This window comes from Phaenicophaeus curvirostris, chromosome 12 (assembly GCF_032191515.1).
Source record: "Phaenicophaeus curvirostris isolate KB17595 chromosome 12, BPBGC_Pcur_1.0, whole genome shotgun sequence".
In the NCBI taxonomy this organism is placed as follows: domain Eukaryota; kingdom Metazoa; phylum Chordata; class Aves; order Cuculiformes; family Cuculidae; genus Phaenicophaeus; species Phaenicophaeus curvirostris.
In genome coordinates, this window is record NC_091403.1 from 17,202,880 (window position 1) to 17,228,164 (window position 25,285).

The 25,285-nt window shown below is 35.7% G+C and overlaps 1 protein-coding gene across 2 annotated transcripts in view; it reads left to right on the forward strand.

Annotated features, from left to right (window-relative positions):
• The window catches only part of NEDD4 (NEDD4 E3 ubiquitin protein ligase), a 48,030-nt gene extending 22,745 nt beyond the window's left edge, over window positions 1–25,285 (forward strand). For both annotated transcript variants that reach the window (XM_069866879.1, XM_069866878.1), the window contains 24 exons: window positions 513–563; window positions 3,213–3,274; window positions 5,214–5,316; window positions 6,185–6,354; window positions 6,663–6,780; window positions 6,936–7,103; window positions 8,910–8,975; window positions 9,596–9,715; window positions 10,129–10,335; window positions 11,364–11,441; window positions 11,683–11,737; window positions 11,828–11,886; window positions 12,798–12,863; window positions 15,116–15,345; window positions 15,907–16,028; window positions 16,129–16,199; window positions 16,769–16,864; window positions 17,912–17,985; window positions 18,127–18,187; window positions 18,804–18,863; window positions 18,942–19,049; window positions 19,652–19,748; window positions 23,353–23,425; window positions 23,503–25,285. In XM_069866879.1, coding sequence (XP_069722980.1) covers window positions 3,228–3,274; window positions 5,214–5,316; window positions 6,185–6,354; window positions 6,663–6,780; window positions 6,936–7,103; window positions 8,910–8,975; window positions 9,596–9,715; window positions 10,129–10,335; window positions 11,364–11,441; window positions 11,683–11,737; window positions 11,828–11,886; window positions 12,798–12,863; window positions 15,116–15,345; window positions 15,907–16,028; window positions 16,129–16,199; window positions 16,769–16,864; window positions 17,912–17,985; window positions 18,127–18,187; window positions 18,804–18,863; window positions 18,942–19,049; window positions 19,652–19,748; window positions 23,353–23,425; window positions 23,503–23,605 — 2,352 coding nt within the window. In that variant the 5' untranslated portion in view covers window positions 513–563; window positions 3,213–3,227 and the 3' untranslated portion in view covers window positions 23,606–25,285. The remainder of the gene's footprint in view (window positions 1–512; window positions 564–3,212; window positions 3,275–5,213; window positions 5,317–6,184; window positions 6,355–6,662; window positions 6,781–6,935; window positions 7,104–8,909; window positions 8,976–9,595; window positions 9,716–10,128; window positions 10,336–11,363; window positions 11,442–11,682; window positions 11,738–11,827; window positions 11,887–12,797; window positions 12,864–15,115; window positions 15,346–15,906; window positions 16,029–16,128; window positions 16,200–16,768; window positions 16,865–17,911; window positions 17,986–18,126; window positions 18,188–18,803; window positions 18,864–18,941; window positions 19,050–19,651; window positions 19,749–23,352; window positions 23,426–23,502) is intronic.

Sequence of the window (25,285 nt, forward strand, 5' to 3'; positions counted from 1 at the left end):
TTATATACACCTGTTCTAAACAGCTGCCTAGGCTTATAGAAATTGTCTGACGCTCCAGGGAGGAAGGTCTTTGGTTCTGTGTTCCTGTGGCAAATGTTTAGTTTCTTAAGTGTAGAGCAAAACAATTGTTTTACTGGAACTGCGAAGGGAAGAAACGTCTTTACTCTTTGTGCTTTCAGGTGATGTTTCTATGGAGATGATGATAAACTTGGCTGTGATCCTGAACAACTCTCTCCTGTTTGATTAGCATTAGTCTACGTAATTTAAAAACCAAGCTAAGTCTCCAGCCTCAGCTCTCCTCAACTTAATCTATTTTGAGGAAGGCAGAACTGTTCAAGGCTGAGTCAGTCAGGACTCATTCTGTACAGAATAAGTTTTATTGCCTGTAATGTTAGGGTGCCTTCAAAGTCTTAGGACGCACTGCCGTGCCATCAGGGCTCTGGAACAATGTTCTTAAAACACTTTGCAACTTTAAACTTTCTATGGCTTTTGTTTGTTTTTATTTTCCACAGACTCGAGATGATTTTCTTGGGCAAGTGGATATTCCTCTTTATCAGTTACCGGTTTGTATTTTTTGTTTGTTTGGTTTTGTTTTAAGACTGTTAAAGGGAAAAATTATTCTGTGTGCAACTGTATTTATCATCTAAGGAAGTTAACCTTACTGTTAATATATGATTAAGTGGAGTTTCTCTTTAATTTTCTTTTGTGGATTTGTTTGGGGTTTTTTTAGTGCTACTATTTATTAAAAAAAGGTAGATCACCTTGTGTTTAGGTATTGATATCTTCTTTTTAAAAGAATAAAATGGCAACATTTGAAACAGTTTTAAAGGCTAGAAGAAATTGTAATTTTTGTTGTATTTCTTAAGATATTTTCTTTATCGTTTATGAATTTACTTTTAATTTACTTTTAATATTCTTTATTCCCATAAACAAGGAAGAGGGTAAGTGGGAAATCGAGCTAGTGTTGCTTTTCTAATTTTTGCTTTTGTATTCCTTCTGCAAAGCACAGTGTCTCTTTTAAATAAAGATCACCAAAACCATTGAAATACGTAAGCCTTTCCGTTTTCTTCTGAGATCTCAAAATACTAGAGAATATTAACAGATTTATAAGCAACTATTTTAAAGACCTGGTAACAACTGTGGAAAAACAGAGCAGTTGTTCTTTTGTTCTGGTAAAACCATGTCAAAATGGTTATAGATTGTCCCGTTTCCAACAGTACCTGGGATGCGAGATCACAGTAATTGTTCATCTCTCAGGTGGGTTGGGAAGGGTGGCCATAATGTCATGAATCAGTTCATAGCATAAACTAATTTATAGAGCCTCACTCAAGTATTTTCATGGCTATTTTCTTACCTTTCTCAAATGCTGACTTTCCCTGGCTCCTCTGTTGTTTCTGTCTTCCTGCTTTCTTGTTCTTGGTCTTGCCATCTAAATCCAATGTACTTTACTATCCCAAACGTAGGTGGGTTTTTTGGTCTTTATTTAACATAAGTAAATATATCTTGTATAAATAAAATATTTTTGTACATTCTTTATTGCACCCAATTTTGTTCTTACTTGGTACTATGCAAGTGCTGACTGTTCATAACTAAAAGGAGCTGGTAATCGGAGACATGTAAAAAGGGCAAATTGTCTCCAAGGCAAGAAAATTGCTAGATAGGAGTTTGCTCTTTCCAAAATCAAAATGTATTAATCCTAGTGTAATCTAGCATTGAATCTAAGGCACCTCTTGTATTTCGAAAGTCAGAAAACAATTATGAAGCTGAAGTTAAGAAGATAATATTTTTCTCTCCTCTGTGATTTATTTAGGCTTTTTTTTTTTCCTGTCTTAGTGTCTGTTGGTAGAAATACTGCAAAGGGAGGCGGGGGACTCACGATATGACACATTCGGAAACCCCACAGAGCCAAAACACATGATTAATTCCTTTTTCATTTCAAAGAATTACTTACCTTAGCTGTAAGACAATTCGCTTTATAAGTATAGAACCTGATCTTGCAGATAACACCAGTATAACACACATCATTACAAGGCTGGATGCCTGCATTTTAATTTGGTGAAGATTGGAAGAACGTTTAAATACTACTTGAGTGTTGTAGTTGTAAATTGCATTAATAAGCATTTGTGCTAAAATGTCTGAAATACCAAGAGAGTGTTTGTGTTTCTGAGCTTCAGTATAACAGTTATCACATTCAGTAAAATTTAGATAGCTTGGTCTTAGGACTTTTTCATCACAAAACCCAACAGTTCCAATTAAAGTTATAAAATCTCTAACTTAATGAATTATTATCTAATACTTAAATTCTGGATTGTTTTTTTTCTTTCCAATCAAATGTTGGCAAACATTAGATGGTTTTCGAAAATACTGTTATGGAATTAGTTCAGACTTTAAAGATTGCATTATGCACCATTTTCCTTAATTAAAAGGCCTACAGATACAGCAATTTTTAACTCATGTTTTATAATACTTGAAATTATTAAAATGGATCAATTAAGGAGAGTCTGAAGTTACTCAGAATTTACAGACAGCTGGAAAAGGAAAAAAAAAGACTCAAACAGATTTACAAATGTTCTTAAACATATGTAGTATTGTGAAAATCAAATGTTTTTGCACAAATTGCAGAACTTCAGCTGGATAATATCTATTTGTTAACCAGAAAAATAAATATCGTTGTTTTCTTTAGTGTGTCCTGTATTTCTCTACCTGTACCTGGGTTATATATTTATAAAACTATGTCAGTTTACCTCTATGCTTCTTTTAACCGAGCAGCTTCACTTTTGTGAATCAGAACAGGGATGTCCACAGAATGGTTTCTTGTGTGATTATTTTTTTAGCCCCGAGTCCTAAAGCTAGAAACGGCTCTTTATATATGTTCTGTGTAAAAAAATATTCAAAGAACACTGAAGGGAGAAGAAAGAGTTGTGGTAGAACTTCTGAATATGAAAATGGAGAATCTGTTTCTTGATTTCAGGCTAAACAGTGCTTTAGAAAGTGTAATATATGTATATACTGAAAGGTATTTTTTTTTTCTTGAACTGAGGAATTGGCCTTAATACTCAGGTTAGAGCTGGTGTTGCCATTGCTGTACCCAACCCTGTAATTTAAATTTTAACATGTTATGTGGATTTTAAATAAACTGTAAATTTCTGATAATTTTCTTTAAGTTCAAGCATTTGTTACAGATTTGTCTTGAAAAAATTGTCTTATTCCAGACAGAAAATCCAAGTATGGAGAGACCATATACATTTAAGGATTTTGTTCTTCACCCAAGAAGGTTAGTAAATACCACACAGAAATTCTGACTTCATGATCTATCTAAGCGACGCTGTTATGTAATTACTTGTATGTATGTAAATATTGTCTACATTGCAGTTTTCATCAGAGATATTTGAGTATTGATGGGGTAAGGTATTTGTAGTTTACTAAAACGTCAAAATTTGTTTGTTTAAATATTTAGAGGTTATGTGGTCAGAATAAACCCATTTTTCTTTAGGGTACGATATAATTCACAATATAATGTCATCTGAATGATTGAAATCAGTGACCAGTGTTATGCTGTAACTCATTTACACCTTATCAAGTTGAATTTGTTTCCTGCCTTCCTGTCTCTCTTGTTTGCTTGTCTCATGTAAGCAGTTCCATGTGACCTTAATAATAAATGTAACAAAACGTCATCTGAGAAGCTTCTTAATGTTTAGGAAGGCCTGTGTAAAGAAAATGAGGAATTTTTAAATTATAGGTAACACTTTGAAACTAGTATCAGTGTTACGTGATTTGTGTTTAAGATGTGCATTCATAGCCTAAATCTGAGCAGATTTTTAATAACTTTTATTAGAAATAAAACGCACAAAATGCATGTCAACATTTTTCAGATAAGTTTTTCCAATTTAGAAATAGTGTCAGAACGTTGGGGATCTTCAGATCTTTCTCAGGGATGTTGGTAGCAGAAAAAGTATTTAATTATTTTACACTGGTTGATTTTTAGCAGATGAATGGTTTTAATTTAGTGACACTCAAGTTTCATTTTGATCTCCTGTTTTTCTGAATTTAACACTTCCAATCCTGTAAATAGGTGAAGAATAATAGTTGTTGTCTCTACCTAAATCAAGTTTAAGAGGAGGCTGAGGGGAGACCTTATCATTGCCTACAACTACCTGAAAGGAGGTTGTAGAGAGGTGGGTGCTGAGCTCTTCTCCCAGGTGACAGGGGACAAGATGAGAGGGAATGGCCTCGAGCTGCACCAGAGCAGGTTCAGATTGGACGTTAGGAAAAAATTTTTCACCAAAAGAATCATCAGGCCCTGGCAGAGGCTGCCCAAGGAGGTGGTGGAGTCACCATCCCTGGAAGTGTTTAAAAGAAATGTAGATGAGGCACTTAAGGATATGGCTTAGTGGCAGGTGTTAGATGTTTAGATGTTTTAGTATTGTTAATGCATGTGCTTCGGTGTTGCTTGTATTTGCATTTAGTCAGAGAGGAATATTAGTAAGGTTACTGCCTTCCCGGTACCTCTGAAACCAAAATACGATCTGAATGAATATTTTTATAATGTTTATAATGTTTAATTTACAGATATCAGAAAAATCTAATTCCTTTTTTACTGCATTAAAAAAAAGCAAAGCATGAAGAGGTAGGGTATTTTTTCTTTATTTTAATAAGGTGACGTACAGGTATCCAGTTGACTCACTACTGATATTTATAGGACTTTTTTTTTTTTTTTTTGACAGATTTCTTCAAGTAAAATTATTGAATAAAATCAGTATAGGGAAATCCTGTTTTCAAGCTTCTAATGATACATTAAGCTAAATACAGAGAGGCAGATGCTGAAGTATTTAAGCTTGCTGTAACTTAGTTGTAGGAAAATGATTCAAGTCGGTTGGAATAATGCTTGATAGATTGTCTGCAAACAGGCAACTGATTATATGAATTAAGATTTAATTATCCTTGTTCTTTATTGTTATATTATGTATTGGATACAAGGGAAGATTTCGAATGAGTGAGGTGGAAGGAAAGGTTTCCAGCTGTGGTACGTAGTATCAAGGTGTACTCAGAAGTCTGAAAAATAATTACTGTTATAGAACTTCGTTAACTTACACTATAAAAAGCCAAGTTTGTGTTAAGAAACTAAAGAATAATGCTCTAGCTGTGCTTTTTCAGCTGTATTTCTTCCAGTTAATTATTTCACAGGTGAAAATATTTCATTTTCTTTTCTGCAGCCATAAATCAAGAGTTAAAGGCCACCTTAGATTAAAAATGACTTACTTACCTAAAAGCAATGGGTCTGAAGAAGAAACCACAGAACAGGCTGAAGAACTGGAGGTGGGAAAAGATCTGTTTATCATTGACAAACCTAGCAAATGATCGAGTCTTCAGCTAATAAGGGTAGTTATAATAAAAATGAAGGTTAGGATTCACTAAGCTATAAGTAATGTTTTAGAAATAAACCAGTTAAAAGCGAGTGCTTGTGTCTTATGGAAAAGTTGTAGTTCTGGAGCAGGTTTGGGTTTTTTTAACTAAAGAAGTGCCTTTGTCAGTATATCTAAAAAAAAAAAAAACATGTGTTAGGCTTTCGGTTTTGTTGTGACTTTCCATATGTCTATGTAACTTTGCTTGTTTTAGGATTAATGTAAGTATCATTGCCCAGTGTTTTTACTGTTGTTTAATGCTGCTTCACCCCAGCCAGCCAGACACAGGCATCTTACTGGCTGAGAATTTCAACTCTCACAATGTATGTTTTGATGTGACTACTTCACATTTGTGATCTTTTGTAAGCACATCCAATTTAGATCAATGGATTTTTCTTCAAGACTTGAAACCACTCTTTTCAGCATTACCACCTTTGCTGTAGTTAAACTTTCTGTTACAAAATTGAATGCTCCTCCAACTTGTGTGTTTGGAGTATATGTATGAAATGAATTTTATCTATTCTATGAATGCTGTTTTTTTCCTGGAACTTTTGATGTTCCAACTTTTGGTGTTAATATGTTTAAGGAACTTGAGTTAAAACCCCCAAGATTTCTGAATCACTTGTCCTATATAATTTCTTGATAAATACACTCCAGAGCCAGTCTTTATTGACTTAGGATGTAGTGGACCTGCCCCTTAAAAAGGGGGTGGTTTAATAAATTGAGGTACTTTTTCAACTTTGGTAATATTAATCAAGAGTATTTAATCTTGTATCTTTTAGCCTGGGTGGATTATATTGGACCAACCAGATGCTGCTAGCCAGCCACAACAGGAGCAGCAGGAATCTCCTCCACTACCTTCGGGTTGGGAAGAAAGGCAAGACATCCTTGGCAGGACCTACTATGTTAATCATGAATTCAGAAGAACACAGTGGAAGAGACCAACTGCTCAGTATGTCTTTCAGTCTGAAAATTCAAGTCTTAAATATTAACTAGTGTAGCTATTTCACTCTATTTAACGTAGAAAGCCTCCCTACCCTGTTCCTCAGCATGTGAGCTGGCATGAAAACAATACCTGCTATCCTATTTGGTTCTTTAAGTTTCATTTATACTTCATGTTGTTAAACAGTTTATATTCATTTTTATAGCTCATGATTTTCTTCTGCCAAAAAAATGACTGTTAGGTATGTTTTTGCTGTTAGTCTAGCTTAATGTTGAAAGATAAAATACAGCTACTGTATGCTGACTTTCCCCCAACAGGGACAACGTGGCTGTTGCAGATATCGGCAGTGTGCAGCTGGAGGCCCAGCATGTGTTCACTCACCGGCGACAGATATCAGAGGATACAGAAAATCTAGACAGCAGAGATTCTCCTGAGGTAAAAACAATCTTTAAATGTTTCTGAAACGTAAGTAACTTGTTAATCTAGTTAAAAATAACGTCATACTGTTTGTAACTGGGAACTGCTTTAACAAATGTGGGGGTTTTTTTTACAAATTACAAATGTAATTTTCCTTATTTTCTTTTTTGAAGAGCTGGGAAATTATAACTGAAGATGAGGCAACAATGTACAGCAGTCAGAACCTTCAAATACCTCTGTCTCTGAGTAATTGTGATATACAGACTCATCTTGCAGAAGAATTGAATGCTAGACTTACTACCTCTGGAAGTTCAGCTACTGGCCAGTCAGCAGCCTACACCGTAAATTATTTTTCTCGTGATTCTGACATACAGAAGTATCTATAATATTTTGCACAAAATTTTACTAGTGATAAAATTAGATCCATAAGTACTTCATGTTAACAATGATATTTTTAATTTTGTCTCCAAATGTAGATAATCTAAGAGCAGACTTTTTACTGTAGAATCCCATCTAAGCAAACATTTTATTCTTCCCCACTTTGCTTATGTGAATTTCTGCCTGAGATGAAAGCAGAGGTGCATTAGCTATTTTTCAATCTGTAAATCTACTTCTTATTCTAGTGTCATTCTGAGTACTGCTGAAAACTGCAGATGAAGAAAGCTGTGTATATCCTGAAAGCTTATTGCTATGGGAGTCCTGCCATGTTGGTTACTTTTTCCACTAGGACAAGTTTTAAGATAACTCACCTTACATTGTGAATATTGGACTAAGGTTTTACGATTGAGCTGATTAAATGTGGTAACTTCATAGCAATGAAAAAGCGACCTTGCTCATATAATTTGTTCCGTAGCCCTTGAGCCAGTTACCAAACTTGTCTGACTGCTCAGTCTGTTCAGCTTGCTAGCCCAGCAGAAAACTTTTCCCCCAACTCTATTTTTCTCTTTTTTTAGCATCTAGAATGTCTGACATATATGACACTGGCAAAGGGGAAGCAGCGGAGTACATAGCGAGGAGTGAGACTTCTCTTTTTTTGGTGGTAGCAAGCAATTAAATAAGCTCAGCTGTCTTGTGAAACCTGAGCTCCACAAACAGTTTTGTAACTTGATATATGACTTGAGAAATCCATTGCCCATTGAGGAAAGCCTGTAGAGGTGACCCAGACCATCTAGTCTGTAAGAGTTTTGTATTTAAATAAAATCATTAGCTTTTTTGATGCTGAGAATGCCATTCCAAGTGTAAATTTGGAATTGATAGTGTTTTTTTTTTAATTTGTCCGAAGTCATCACCAGTGTTGCTGGAAACAGCAAAGTGAGCGTTACGAGACTTTACTTGATCTCTGCTATTCAGAATTCTGTGGATAGCATGAAAAATTTTGTCTTGCTTCAGTAACCTAAGTGAGGGAGGAGGAAGGTGTTCAAATTATTTGCAGGAGCCAGCTAGAATGACAGTCTTTCCTCCCTTCGCCTCCCTTCACCTCCATCACCCCTAAAAGAGTAAATTAAAAAACTTAAGCACACTTTTTCTTTTAAGTATTCTAAAAAGGTACACAGGCAAAATTCCTTTAAATAATCTGGGGTATTCTGGAGCAAGATGAAATACAATTACTGAATTGCAGCAGATGAGGTCTAAAATATGGCTCTAGGCAGAAAGGTGGGTGTTTATACGAAGTCCAGGGATTGAATTACTCTTCTCAAACTGGATGTTTCAGACTTTCACGTCTTGTAATTATTACCTTAATCTACTTTCTGAAAAGTTGTGTTAGCCCTGATGAGTCATGGGCTTTAGTCTACTGACTAGATAATGTACTAAGTTCTATACTATATATTAATTTGTAATGTAGCTGGTTGCAACTAACTCTGCTTTAAATGCCAAGACATATGTTAGTGTTTTCAGAACTTTCGCAAGCCTCTGTATTACTCTGTTTTAAGGTTATAATAGACACTGTGAACTTGAAGTTTCTAGCAGTGTTAAAATGGTAGTTTCCAAAATAGTACATTAAACTGATGTTTCAAAACATCAATTTGAAACATTTTGTTCAAGATAAACGGTATTAGTATAAAGTGTGATAACCACTTTTGACTGTTTGCTGCCATCCTTAAAGCTGCAATAACAGTTAATACATTATTCCTCTTCACTACTTCAAGAACCATTCCAGCAGAAGAGGTAGTCTGCAAACATACCGAGTTGAAGAGCAGCCTGCACACCCAGTGGTATGTTATTTTTGAAAAAAACACAGGCTCATGTAGCATAGAAGTTAAAGAATTTTCTTAATGTAAAGCTTTTTTTCAACTATGTCATGTGCGCTGACGTTTTAAAAGAGATTTGGCCACCTTCTGGCAGCTGTCCTGACAAAACTGGAATTATGAGTCTAGCAAGATTGGAGTTGAGTTGTAAAGCTTTAGTGCTCCAACTTTGTGGTTTTGGTTCAACATTAGCTTGATGCATGGATAGAGGCTGCAGGAAGAAGTAGTTTTCCCATGAAGGTGGGCAAGTTTTTTATTCTTCAAATCATTTGCTTCATAATTAAAATCTGTACCACCATCCTTACATTATGTTTTCATGGTGACACTGCAGACCTACAGTGCGCTTATAACCAGAAGTACTAGGGTGGAACAGCCATGCCTAAACCAGGTCTATAAATGAATCCTCTTAGGTGAGGAGATGGGATTTTTTTTTTTTTAAGTTTCTGTCACTTTGTACTATTCAGTAAGGATTTAAATACTACTTTCCTGTTTTAACCAGTTTGCAAAAATCGTGAACCATCTGGATTATAGAAGGCCTTTTCACAGTCAGTTTTTTACAACTTTTTCTCTCTATCGCTTATGTGTAGTTACTACCTACTTCATCTGGGTTACCCCCAGGCTGGGAAGAAAGACAAGATGAAAAAGGGAGGTCGTATTATATAGATCACAATTCTAGAACCACTACTTGGATAAAGCCGGTGGTACAGGTACTGTCTGTCTTCTAATTATCATCACTTTTAAACATCTTGCATAACAAAATTAAAGTTTAGAGATGTCTTTGCAATAGAAAATGTGAAAGGCACAAACCGGTAAAGCAAATATCCGAGGAATGCAACAAGAATTAGGAACAGTAATGTTTATGGCAACTCGCTGTACTACTGCTGTACCAAGAAAGCCTTCTGGAGAATGACAGCTGATTGATAAGCCTGAAAGACTTCTTTTAACCTTGGTAGCATAATCAGTGGTTGTTAGCCTATGTTGTCGATATTAGACTAAACAAATCTATATACTGTCAGATATCTGCTTTATGAATCTGCGTTTGTGAGTCAAGTGTACATTAACAGAAAAAAAATATTGCTGTACAGGTCTTTGATACTTTTTTTTCTGTCATTTATCATAGATTGCTGTGGAAACAGGTCAGTTGTCGACTGCACATAGTATTTCTATGGGAAGACAACCACAAGCAACATCAAGTGATTCATCCCAACAGTCTTCTCATCAACAGCCTGAAATGGAGCAAGGGTTTCTCCCTAAAGGCTGGGAAGTCCGACATGCACCCAATGGGAGACCGTTCTTTATTGACCACAATACCAAAACTACGACATGGGTAACAGAAAACTGTTCTCGTGGATTGAAATTGTAGTTCCTGTCAAGTCACAGGTTTAGTGCTTTCAGCAAGCTTCAGTGGATTGCTTCACTGCAAAGATAGCTGTCACGTCTGTTGAGGAACATAAGTAATAAAAATGAAAATATCTATAGTGAGTTGAACGATTTTACAAGTTATATTGACGCTTTAAAGTTCATCTTGGAATGAAGAAAGTATATGTATTTATATATATATATAAATATGTGTGTATATACATATATTTCACAGATGTAAAGCATCTCCTTATTGACGCTTCTGTCATAACTGTACAACTGTGATACTTTATATGCACTGTTAACAGAAATCAGTCTTGTAAACTTGCCGTCAACAGGAAATTCATTACCTCAAATTTATCACACGATACAGGGCACAATGAATTTCTGTGTATTCTCAGAAAGCAGACCTGGTGCAAATACAACAGGACGAGGGAGTTGTACAACTCCAGTTCCACAGAGTGGCACTGCACACCACTAGCCAGTGCTCATAGCTGGGCTTAAGCATTTAAACAGTAGGTCAGCATTACTGCCAGGTGAAAGAGAAACAGAAAAATGCATTAAATTGATCAAAAATGAATATTCATTTCTTCAGGATTACAGAAAGACCTCACTTAATACAAACACCTTCTCCTTATGCCCCATAAAACCCCAACTCAGCCAACCAAACAGCAAAAAAACCCCAACCACCAAAACCAAAACCGGTGTACCAGAAACAGTGTGGAAAGATCAATTTGACTCAATTACACTAAAACTGAGTTGAATGAGGGATTTATTAATACATATATATATAAAAAAAAATAAGTGAGAGGTCATTAGAGGCTGATTATAAGTACTGGAATATTGGGAATCCCCAGGGAACTATCAGGCTGCAGAATATGCAACACTTATCTGGTTGGTACTAGGCATATTCTTTACACAATCATTAATGAAGTGGGAAAAATTAAAACCGAAAACCAATAGGGGTTTAACATGTCAATTGTTTTGTTTTCAAAGGAAGATCCAAGACTGAAAAGTTCTGCTCATGTGAGGAGAAAGACTTCCCTAGATCCAGTAGACTTGGGCCCATTACCAGTAAGTGAACTGTTTTATACTTGTTTTGCACATACAACAATTTAAATACTTAGATTAGCGCTATCAAAACTTGCATGTGAGGAAATGCAGCTTGCTTTTTTTCATACAAAAAGTGCTCTGTTTTGAATTCTGGGGCTGAGAGTAGATGGAGTAGGGGAAAGCCTGCAACTGGAGATATTGTTGAGTTCTGTGCAAACTATTCGGCCAGAAATTTATAATGAAAATTGTCTCCTTCTTATAGCCAGGTTGGGAAGAGAGAACGCACACAGATGGAAGAATATTCTTCATAAACCACAGTATGTACAACGTAGTATTCTTCCCTGACTCATCATTTTATTTCTGAATGTTATCTAAATTAATGGAACTAATTAAGTAATGTCTTGCAGATACAAAGAAAACACAATGGGAAGATCCTCGACTGCAGAATGTGGCAATAACTGGACCAGTAAGGTTTCCTTATGTAATTTCACATATTTTTTTCCAGAAAATTGTTAATAGAATCCATACAAACTCTTGTCATTATTGAGTACTCGGTCTAGAAGATTAAACTCCTAGGGTGCTTGAGCAAGGCTCTTTTTTTTTTTTTTTCTTTTTAAATGCTGTTTAGAAAGTTTTTTGTGGAAATGCCGAAAGAAAAATCAATTCACATAGTAGTAAGAAAGATTCCTTATAGACTAGGGAGGGACTTGAAGTGAGTAATAAACTTTATTTTGGATGCTGTGGATAAAAAATAAAACTAGGTCAATTAATGAAGTAAACTTCAAAGGAAAAAAAAAAGAGAAAAAAGGAAATGACTTTAAAAGGAATGATATTGATTTCCAACTGAAAAATTATCTAGCCTTGATACTTAATCTGAAGTGCAAAATTACTAGGACTAATTGCAAAGACGGTACGCATTGTAATTATAGATGGGTTTTAGTCTTCATCTGATACCTGTGTTTATTAATATCCCACATATGTAAACAGCCTTCTCTCTCCATGGAAAATAGAGGTGTTTGTAGCCAGGTCTCTCATGATACAGCAAGGAAAGACTATATGTTACGTAAGTCACCAGAGGCATTTTGGTCACTTTGATCTGGGCCAGTCGGTGATCTTAGTCCCTCACATCAGCTAATGGGAAAGTACAGGATAAATTCTACTGGGCTGATCAGGACAAATGATCTGAACAAAGCAGTACTTTTCATTCCAGATATCCATATATTTATACATTGAAAATCTCCCCTGCTGCTTAGTAAAACAGGTACTCCTGTTTTCTCAGAACTTAAATGCATTGTCTATGTTTCACAAGTATAGACTGGTTTAGATTACATTAGTTGTTAGGATATCTTAAGCACTCGTTCTTTTTTCCTTTCCAAGGCTGTGCCTTACTCCAGGGACTACAAGCGGAAGTACGAGTTCTTCAGAAAGAAGTTGAAGAAACAGGTTAGTAAGCAGTAGGAGTCCAGCAGGTTAGGAAACTTAAGCCCCTAAACAAACAAAAGTTCAGGTTACAGTAAAAGGAAATTGAAATTTATAACCTGCTTAAGGAAGGTAGGTCACAAATATACTTGGAAAGCAGCAACTTGGTAACAATTAGCATTTTTTCTAATAGTAGGGTTCATCACTTCATGCAGTGATGAGACTGTAAGGCATCTGATTGAAAAACAAGGTATTCTAAAAGGTTAATGTTGTGAACCTGGAAGTACTCTGGCAAGGGAAAAGTTTGGAAGTCACTGATCTGGCTTCTAATAGGTTTTGGAGCTCAGAATATAGAAGTTCTCAGTATGGATTTTAGACCATTCAGATTGAAATCTCTACTGTCATCTTGATAAGATAGATGAGTGTAACAATTTGTTAGAGCTTTAAAATTTTAAATTTATGAATCTCATTTGCAATTTTTAGTTTGAAGTGGCAGTGCCAGATACATTTATAATGCGTGGCATAAAAGACTAAATAGCATCTGGGTATCCGGAGAACAATGAGTGTTTGCCCAACTGTAATCAAATTTGATATTCTTGGGAGATATTTTCTATAAATAATAATAGCCTTTGAGTTTAGACCTGTACTTCACCTTTTACCGACCAAGTCTGTGTCTGGCCTTTCTGAAACCTTTGCATTTTGACCTGCTGTGTAAATTGCACGCAATTACATATGCACCTCATTTTTTGTGTTCCTCATCAAACTAGCTTAGCATTCATTCAGATGTCATTATCCTAGTCTTAGAAGTAACGGACAGCTCAGCCAGACAATGTGTAATCATAGTAATTTAAGAATTAATTACACATGTAGGTTTTAAAACATACCTTGCTATTGCCTTGCTATTGCATATGCTATGCTATCGTATGCATCATGAATACTTGAGTGACAGTTAGGGTAATGGATTGATTTATGTTGAGGTTAATTATTGAATACTGTTTTAGTTAGCTGTATAGTTTGAGTGATTAATTTTATTATTACTTGAACTTTTTCCTGAAAAGTTGATTTGCAACTATAAACAGGAATATATAGATTGAATTTAGGGATATTTACTGCTTTCTGAAATGATGAAAGAGACCTGTATGTTTCAGCCACTGTGTAAGTTAAGGGTATAATATTTTACAGTGTTTTCCACCTTGAAAAATGACAAATATGCTCCCCCACCCCAAGTAATTATTCTTTGTTAGTAGTTCGGATCAAGCAGTTGTTGGTTATAAATAGGCTTTACATTTAAATGCAGCGTTCTATTTATTTCTTTTTTAATTTGGAACATTTGGGTTATTTCAGGAGTATAGCAAAATTAAAGGGAAGCATATCTGAACATGTGCTCTTAAGGTTGATTTATTAAATACTTCTGCTTTCAAGAATTCATAGTTTCTATTCAGCATGTGACTGGCTCTTTATATTTTCATTGCATCATCCTAATCTTGTCATAGGGCAACACAAGCTGAAATTTCCAGTTCCTGCTTTCACTGAATTTCTTAGTTTGCTTGAAGTAATTGCTGAAATAAACTGACTGAAAACAAGTGAAATCATGGAAATTATCTGTTCTCATATAGTGATGTAATGATTCAGCAAAGTTTTATTCCTGACTTAGGAGGGGCGCACTCAAAAACTCAGTAGCAAAAGCTCCTTGGATAGTTTTATTTAAATATTTTCCTGAATGATAGTAAATATAAACCCTGTGATTTGTTCCTATGACTTCAAATTTTAAGTGGACTGGTTTGTATTTTACTGCTATAGGAATACTTCTTTGTCACGTATGTCTGATGTAAGCAAACAGGACACCTAGCCTTATAGCTAGAAAATTGAACTAGGAGGTGAAATAAGTTAGGTAAAATTGTTCCAAATAATTTTACTTATAAACTCCGAACTTTTTTCTTTTTAATCAAGCTTATAATATGATGAATTTTCAGTGTTAAAAAAGATTCTGTATCTTACTGCATGCAGAACAACCGAGCATATGCTGCTACTAGTAAGAACTTATTTTAACCTTATTTTCTCAGTGCGAAAAAGAACTTACAACGGAGACACTCCCTCCTAGTTGAATTGTCTGTAAATATAGCCTCTTACCAATCATATTGTGTTATGTTTCCAAATTGAGAAAAGGATTTTTGTGCCATTCTCTGTCTGTTGACAGAATTTGCATATTCTACAAGACTAAAAGATGCTGGGATTTGTTCTATACTTTTGTTTATTCTTTTGTTTGGTTTTTTTAGAGTGATATTCCAAATAGATTTGAAATGAAAATTCATCGCACAACAATACTTGAAGATTCGTATAGAAGAATTATAGCTGTAAAGAGAGCAGATTTCCTGAAAGCAAGACTTTGGATTGAATTTGATGGCGAAAAAGGTTTAGACTATGGAGGAGTGGCCAGGGAATGGTTCTTCCTTCTCTCTAAAGAAATGTTTAATCCTTACTATGGATTGTTTGAATATTCAGCAACGTAAGTAATACAAGTCTGGAAGACGTGAAGACTAGTTGGGAAAAGCAGATCAATTGTATTTTTCATGCCTCCTTTAAAATAGTGCCCAACTGTATAGGAGGGTTTAATTGTTAATGACTGCTGCGATTTTCTCCACTGTTCTGCCTGACAGAAGAAAAACGTGGAGACGGTACCTTTAGCTTTTTATCAGCTGTCTAATATGAGCTGTATCATCTTTGCACAGACAAACATACACTTGCATTCATCTGCTACTCACAGCAGAGAATGTTTTTCTGACTACTCTAAAACTAATAGCAGTTAAGCCCTTTTCTTTCATATATCTGACTTACAAAGGTAGTTTGTGATGTTTCAAACCTGTTGTTTCTGCTATGCTAATAGAATCTCCTACTGAGTGTTTAATATTAGATTAGTGATTTATTAATTGGAATATGATTTTTTTCTACTTCATGAGAAGTAATACCTGATTTAACAAGTGATGTCTTTCAGATCTTCAAATGTGCAGCCGTTTTGATAGTACATTTTGTTTTTCTTTCTCTTCCCTTCTCCCTCCTGAAACTTCAGAGATAATTATACTCTACAGATCAATCCAAACTCTGGACTTTGCAATGAGGATCATCTCTCCTATTTCAAGTTTATAGGTCGTGTAGCTGGAATGGCTGTTTATCATGGCAAACTTTTGGATGGTTAGTATTTCTTTTATGTAATGTGATACCTAGTTTAATATTTTGCATGTTTTGACTTTTAAAGTTACATGCTGTTCAATTTATGTGTTCTTCTTTAAAGCCTTTTTTATTCGTCCTTTTTACAAGATGATGCTCCAGAAACCAATAACACTTCACGATATGGAGTCTGTGGTATGTCATTTGCTTTATTGTGTATGTTAGGATTTCTTCTTTATCTTAATATTTTTAAATAGATCTTTAATGACATTGTGAAGGTTGAAAATGATTAATTCAAAGAAATTTTAGGCTACATCTCCAGTAAGTCTGCAAATTGTATAGGAATTGTGTTGGAATGAAAATCAGAGACCCCTAGGCTCTGGTTTAAGTCAGTTCAGCTGTATTGAAACTTGACTCTGAACTTTCTATGATGTTTTCTTAAAATATTTTTAGATACTAAGGTTCTTAAATATGAACATCTTTGAGATCCCTGTCTCAACCTGGTTTTTAAAACACTTTGTCTAATTGTGGTTATTAAAAAGAAATATTTTCTTATAGTTTCAGAGGTTTTTAGTCTTGCGATTGCGGAGTATTCGGGTTTCAAACCTCTCTAAAGGTCTTTGTAGCTTTGTACATCTGCAGAGTCTGTTTCCAATCCAGGATTATCCTAGGTAGCAGCATTCACTGAGCTGTAGTGGAACCTCTTGTAGCCTAAAAGGTGACTACTCTATATTGTATTGACTGTTTTGTAATTCTCTTTTTAGGATAGTGAGTATTACAATTCTCTGAGATGGATTCTTGAGAATGATCCAACAGAGCTGGACCTCAGATTTATAGTTGATGAAGAACTTTTTGGTCAGGTTAGTATGTTTGTGAAAAGTAGAATAGACAAACATGAAATAAAATATTTGACTTGTGAAACTAGCTGATTTATCTGTATGATAATAAGAAAAAAACCCTCGTTTGTAGTTGTGTTGGTTTGTTCACTCAGCTGCTTTTACCAGGCAAATGCTTGTTTAGAGCTCTGTTAATCTGGCTGTGATGTGACAAAGGATTTGGAAATAAGCAGAGGTTTAAAAAACAGCTCATGCTTTTTTCTTAAACAATATGGCTGTTGCTGTGGATGGAACTGAGACCAAGATAACTGTAGTCCCATTACTTAATCTGGAGTAGCGGTTGGTTTTATGTGAAAGGATGAGCTCTTTTGAAAATGGTTGGAATCATAACTTTCACTGGAAGGTAATAATAGGGTTTTGTATCTGAGATGTACTAGAAAACTATGGAATAAGCATGCTTCTTGGGTAGAAAGCTATCTAAGGTAAGTCATGTAGAAATAGTATGAGTCTTGAATAAAAATTCCAAATTACAGGTGCCAAATAGATCTAAGTAGGATAATAGCCTTTGTGGTCTTGTTATAACCAAAGTGATCCTATGTAGTACCGTGAAAATGTACGTCTAATGAACAAAAATACAGATTTGCCTACTGTGGTTCTAGTAGTATAAATCATTATTTAACAGATATGGATATTGACTTGCTTATTTGCTGGGACCATTACTGAAATTATTCTGTAAGTGGTTTTCCTCAAGATCTGGAAAAAAGACTGAGTTGTTCAATGTGCGGTTAGTGAAGTCCATGTTACTCAGAACTTGTGTGCAGGCCTAGGTGATTTATTGCAGCAGGTCAGAAAAAAAAAAGGGGGTTGCCCTATTGCAGTCTGGCATCTCTGAACAATACATGGGGTTTTTTTAAACAATCAATGAAATTCTTATTCAGATGACCTGTGAAACTGGTTCCATTTCTTATAGTTTTCAAATCCTGCAGTCTTCCAGAATTAACTGAATGACTTAATATTAACATATGAATTGTTTCATATGTATCTCATTTAAGACCTATGTATTGCATTTAGACCCATCAACATGAACTGAAAAGTGGTGGATCAGAAATAGTTGTCACCAACAAGAACAAGAGAGACTACATTCAGTAAGTAGTAGTCACTATGTGTAGTGTGTCTCGGTGGATTGCCCTTCTAGTAATAGGGACTGTGTGTTGTATTAACAAAAGGACGTTGTTGCTTTGTATATAAATTGCTTTTATTTTACATGGTTTTCTTAATTTTTACAGTCTTGTAATTCAGTGGAGATTTGTGAGCAGAGTACAGAAGCAAATGGCAGCCTTTAAAGAGGTATAGTTTTAATTATGAAAGAAATAACTCTAAGAATCTGTTGCATCTAATCTAAAGACAAGCTCTTTTAGGACATCCTAAAGACCCAGAGATTTTCATACGTGATTAAAAAAAAAAAGCAGTGATAGTCTGTAGTGTCAGCTTTGAATTACTTCAGACTTTTAAATCTTTTTGATATATTTTTACTGAGGTGTTTAATTCATTTTGGAAAATGTGCTTATTTCACAATCCTGGCTGACAGCTTTAGCTGTAGTGCAAACTATTTAATGAACTCTGCAGAAATGGAAATGAAATCAAACTAACAGAACTAAATTAAGCTGGTATGTTTTAAACTGGTATGTAATTAATTAGCTGGTTTATCCTTATTTGTATAAATGATATTACATATATGATATTCAGACTTATATATGCCCTGTTCAGCATAGCACAATAAAGATGTGATATAAGTCAGAATTAAAAGTACTGTGACCAGACTGGGGACTGCTGATGTCCAAACATCTGTATTTCATGTGTTGCTTTGGCTCTGTTTACTAAAGCATCTAAATATTGTTCTTGGTGAACAAAAATGCTTAAGGAATCTTGACTTGATTTTAAAATACTTTCTTCATCTTTTTAGGGCTTTTTTGAATTAATACCACAGGATCTGATTAAAATTTTTGATGAAAATGAGCTAGAGGTAAGTTTATCATGGAAAAGAAAGCAAATTATGTTGAAATTTAATGTTACTGACTTTGGTTTTTTTAAATCTGTATAGTTATTAATGTGTGGACTGGGAGATGTGGATGTAGCTGACTGGAAACTGCATACGAAATACAAAAATGGCTACAACATAAACCATCAAGTAATACAGTGGTTCTGGAAGGTATTGTGAAATTCTGCTATTTTTTTGCTTAAAACCGGTTCAAAAGTTGCTGCCTTTCAGCTGTGCTAGTTTATCATCTGATTTATCAATAGGTAGGTAAATATTTGACAATTAAAACTCCTGAGAAAGACAGCAAGAAAATTAAAGGTGAGATGCATGGTAAGAATGTAAATACAGTACTGATACGTGTTTTTACAAAAAAAAAATCCGGGTCTGACTGGGGTTAAAAATATTTCTGTATAGCTTTTTCTGGCATGGTTACACTAAAGAGGTGTTAAACTCATCTGTTTAATAAGTTACAGAAATTTGGCTGCTAGTTCATAACATCAGGAAACTTCAAAGAAAATAGAGGCCAAATCTTCAAGGGAAGTATTTTAACAGCCCGTTAAGCCAGTAACCGCACTCTTGTTACAGCACCATTAAAAAACTGTTGGCTTCATAGCTTTTAGCTATAGGCAGAGAAGTAGAATATGTGTGATGCTAAAAAATGCTTATATATTTATAAAAGGTGATAATGTAGAGATAGAAACTGTTGCATAAATCTGCTAGCTTAAACCTTAATTTAAAAATACCACTTTAATTGTGCTCATTGTTGTACATAGGCAGTCTTAATGATGGACTCTGAGAAGAGAATAAGATTGCTTCAATTTGTTACTGGCACATCACGCGTACCTATGAATGGGTTTGCTGAGCTGTATGGTGAGTACTGTGGTGATGTTCACAATTAAGTAACAGAGAACATGATACCGACCTTGGAGTCAGATATTGTGACAAACATGATTTTTCAAAGCTTGTTGTAAAAATTAGTGTATACTGGCAGTTATAAGAAGCCAAGTTAAAGAAGTCACATCACATGTTCTATAAATACATTTTAATGCAGGTTTTGGAAGTTTTTAAACTTGCAGGACTTCACAAATGAATGTCGATTTTAAAGGTCAAAAGAGCTGCAAAAATCCCTGTTTAACACTTGATTTGGCTTGAAGGAAATTCTCCCGTTATCTAAGAGCTGACATGCTGACATCAGCAGTTAACTTATTTTTCTAAGTTCCCCAACTGCTTTTGTCTGCTCACAAGCCAGATTGTCCAGATAGAATTGTTTGTAGGGATATACTCTACAGAGGAGGGCTGAAATGACAGGAGTTAAACATAATGCCAGAAGAGAAGTAGTGAACCTACAACACAGAAACTGAAACAAGCAGATGGCAGCAGGGAGCAGACTTTATTAGCACAGCCAGAAAACCCACTGTGAAATGACCACAGACAAGTGGATAGAACAACTGGTAGAGCAGTAGGGGCGTGTTTTGTTTATGGGAAGTCTGTTTTCAGCTGCCATCACCTGTCATGTTTTCTGCTAGACTGCTTTATGAAGGCTAAAAGTGCTTGATATTCTGTGCAAGTGACTGAATAACCTGACTTGCATATTGCAATTAACATTCCCTTCTTTGTAAACAAGTCAGTGATTTATTTATAGAATGCTAGAATTGTGGACAAATACTACCCACCATGTGTCCCCATTTCTCCCTCTCCCTTCTCATTGTAAATATGCTGTTCATCTTTTCTCTTCCATCACTGAATAATTTGTGACTTCTAATGGGAAGGATGGTGCCCTCAGCAGACTTGAGCCTGTGTCTGCTGTTGCAGCTGAACCTTGGTAGTGTTGGAGTTATGGTGTGTGCTCATTGCATTGGAACAGGATCAGAATTCAGCTGCCTCTGCGTTTTTGTTTATTTCTCTAAAAACACTACCAGACATAGAACTAACGAGTGTTATAGGGAAAGAAACTGCTAAAGCTCTTGCCTCCCTTCTGCCCAGGGATTAGGATGTCCTTGTGTCGTCTTTCGGCCAAGTTTCTGTAGTTCTAATCAGTCATTAATGAAAAATTCAATTAGCAGTCATCTTGTACAGTGCTTTGTTTTTTCTCTTATAGTAATTGCTGCTTTATTGTGGCCAGCATGCTATTTCACTTAAACCCTAGTAATGATCACAGTTGCATTTCCAGTGCCTGCTTGTATTTGAAGAACTGCAGGTGTTCACTGCTGTGTGTTGGTACGTGGCTTTACTCTTCTGCCCGTCTGCCTGTGTGGTTGATCCTTTCCCACCGTGGGGTTGCAGTCGTAGAGCTGGCGTGCTAAGAGAGATCTCCCTCTTGTGGCCCAGAGAGGCATTTGTGCTCATGAAAAGGGAGTGCTTGGTGCCCAGGGACAAATCCACCAAAGTTTGGGAACTGGGACTCTTGGCTTTCTTGGCTTTCTTGGTTTTCTTGTCTTCTTCCTATTCTGCTTTGTCAGTCTCTTTTTAATTAGTTAGATAGCTAAAATGAAGGCTTATTTTTACCTAGCTATTAAAGGGAGTCTTATCTTGTCATATGGTAGAATGCCCTGTCAGTCATAGAACTACTTCTCTGCTTCATCCTTATTCTAGGCCTTCTTGCTAGTTACCTTTTCTAACCAGTCTTCTGTGTTCAAGAACCATATAACCCAGAGAAATAAGTAAAGAGAAGGATCTGGAAGTGTTTCCACAACTACTGACATACCTGTCTCACCGATAATATTTCAAGATGAAGTGCTTAGTGTCTGCCCTCCTCTGTCTAGTTCATTCACTAGACTTGTACAAAATATAGTTCCTCTGCATTTCCTATTTCCTACCTTTTTGTGTTAGTACTTGTGAAAGGATTTTCCTCTCCTCATTTTATTTTCATCTTTGGGATGGATTGTATTGGGTTTTTTATTGGCTTTTTTTTTCTCTATATAAGTTGTCTAACATCTTTCGAATCCACTTTTACAATGTGCGTTATTACATGCTATCATAATACCATTTCATTTTATTATGAAAATGTATACATTTGTTTTTTCAAGTCTCTGTAAAACCACAAATGAAATTTTTTTTTGAATTGACAATTTATATATAGTACAAAAATTTTTTGAGAAGTCAAAAAAAGACAAGGTATCTGCCTGCATTGTAAAAACAACTTCATTTTATAGATCTAACAGTACTACACAGCACTTATACCTCATCTGTGTTCATAGATCGTAGAATTAAAGAATAGCTTGGGTTGGAAGGGACCTTAAAGATGATCCAGTTCCAAACCCCTGCCCTGGGCAGGGGCACCTCCCACTGGATCAGGCTGCCCAAGCCCCATCCAACCTGGCCTTGAAACACCTCCAGGGATGGGGCAGCCACAACCTCCCTAGGCAGCCTGGGCCAGGGCCTCATCACTCTCATGGTGATGAAATTCCTCCTTATATCTAGTCTAAATCTGCCCTTCTGCAGTTTATATCCATTGCGCCTCATCCTATCCCTACAAACATTGGTGAACGGTTCCTCCACAGCTTTCTTGTAGCTCCTTCAGGTACTGGAGGTTCTCCCTGGAGCCTTCTCCTCTCCAGGCTGAACAACTCCAACTCTCTCAGCCTGTCCTCATAGGGGAGGTGCCCCAGCCCTCAGATCATCCTTGTAGCCTCCTCTGGACCCGTTCCATCAACCTATTCTCATTACTGCTGCTCATCTTTAATCTGAAACATGTTTCACTTCTATTTCAGAAGTGGAAGGCTGCTCTTTTTCGGGTAGGCATCTGCCCTAGAATCCACTTCTCTAACTGTATGGATGGTCCTCTTGTAGAATACTCAGAGATCACCCACCATCAGATCATTTCCTGTTCTGTGACAAGATAGTGATTGTATGTGTTTTCCAGACATACACAAATGCTTTAAGGAAACGTTTACAAAATGCCTTTAACGTCCACTTGGCCAGAGTTGAGAGGTCCAAGAAATTTTCAGATATGACATGTTGTAAGACAGTTGCTGAAGGCACAGGAGTAGCTGAAGCTGCTCTTTGTAGCTGATAAAGTTCTCTTGGCTGCATATGGACATCCCTAGAGTACGCCCATGGTCACCATGTTTCAGAAAGTTCTCTACTCTGTTGCGTAGGTGAAGGTGGACATAGAATACTTTCTGCCAGGTTATACAGCTTGGCACATTGTGATCAACACGTGTAAATGGTACATGCAAAATTAATACAGTGTAGAACAGTCTTCTGCATAAAATTTTCAATGCTAGTTCCTATGTATATGCATTATGTCTTAGACTTCTAAGCCTAGGGTGTGAAAGTCTCTTGAAATTAAGATATTGCAAGAACTAATTAAAAATACAAGTAAATTGGGGATAAAGACTGTGTTTGATTCATATAGATAGCTCCTACTGGTGCCAAAATTGGATTAGCAAAAAGAAAAATATTTCATCATTTGAATTTCTAATTATAAAATAACCTCATAATGGGATGAAAATTGTTGTATAATTTCCTACAGGTTCAAATGGACCACAGTTGTTTACAGTTGAACAGTGGGGTACCCCTGAAAAACTGCCGAGAGCTCATACCTGGTGAGTATTTAATTTGGATAAATGATGAGTTGTAGTAAGAATAATAAAATACTGAAGAGTTTTCATCTGTTTTTCAGCTTTAATCGCTTGGATTTGCCTCCATATGACTCGTTTGAAGATTTGTGGGATAAACTTCTTCTAGCGATTGAAAATACTCAGGGGTTTGATGGGGTTGATTAAGACACAGACAGTCCAGTGCTGCAGTTTCATTTTAAGGGTTTACAAACAAATTTGAATTTTCCAGGGACTACCATTGTATTTAGTCACACAGCTGTTGAATCTTCATAGTATCACTTATAAAGTAAGTATTAAATTCTGAAAAGGTATTTTGCCAATTCCACAGTTTGTGTACTTTGCTAGTAACTACATCATACATATTGGATGGGCCAGTGCCAAGTCGGTCCAAAACTAAAGTGTTTTTAGGCAATTGCATCTTCTGCAGTATTTGTCAGACTGTCCTGCAGTAAACTACTGAAGTAAAACTGTGAAGAAATCTTTGCAGAGCATGTAAGTTTGAATTGCTGCTTTAAGAAGAACGACTAAAAGTGTTAAACTTTTTTTTTAAAAAAAAAAACCAAAGCAACAAAAGCTGCAAAACAAAACTAACAAACTTCATGTAACACAATATCATAATCTGTGCTGCTTCAGGCTGCTTGCTGCGGATCTACGCAAAGCACCTTACAATTCAGCACAGCAGGTAAAACATTGGGAAGTCGATTTGCATTTTCAGCCGTCAGTTTGCAAAACATTGACTTGCTGAAACATTTTATTTGCTAGATCCCTGTTTCTAACTTGTTCTTGTTAAAACTGTAACAAGACTGGAATTTTTATATAAAACATACAAGCAGCATAATTGTGAATTGTAATGGGAATGTTTGGTTTTTGTCTGAATTTGTATACAGTCGTAGGTTTGTTGAGCGCTCCTCACTGTTTTGATAAATTCGTAGTTCAACAATGGATATTGTTTTCAATTCAGCCTTTTGCAACAGATTAAAGTGAAATTTGTATGGATATCACTCAGTATTAGTTACTGGTAGTTAGAGGCCTTTATTATCCATTCTTGCAGTATTGCACTACATAACAAAGAACATGTTTACAGGGTTTTCTGGGCCAAATTCAGCAGTCTGATGCGCACAAGCTTCTCTGAATGGCGTGGAGGTTGTGCACGTGTAACCAGGTGCAGAATTTGGTTCTGTAATTTAATGTTTACAGGTTATGCTAGTTTCTATAGCTGCGTTTTTATATTATTTTTTGTCCTCCACGTTTAGTCTAGAAGCCAAATTTGTTAATACAGTATAACGAAAGTCATAACCTACAATGTGCAATGTATTATAGATCAACTTGTCATATAAGTTTCATTTTCTTTTGTAAATGTGGATAATTTTTTGTATTAATGTTAACACTTTTTTTGAGCAAGTGCTGGTTAAATTGATTAGCAAAGTTGATTCTAAAAGGAAAAATTGGTTTATATATCTGGCTTGCTCCATTTTAACATTTTATTACCAATATGATCTGAGGAAGTGACAGTATATGGCTTTGGCCAGCAGATTGCTGTTGAGTCACAGTCTATAAATATGCAAGACAGAAGTGTAGCACATCTCTCTATGAGGATATGTAAATTATGTAACAAATGTAATGGGTCTTAAGGGATATTTAAAATCCCACTTCGTTTTATTCTTTGGCTAGGTCATTAGGGCTGAGAATATTACGTGTAAATAAAGGTAACTTATACAATTTTCCCAAATCTATATGCAGTTTTGTAAAACATGAATGATATATCAGTAAATCTGTACAGATTTGAATGTAGCAGGTTTTGTTGCATACTTTAAAGTATAAAATAAAGATCCTGAGAGCAGTAAA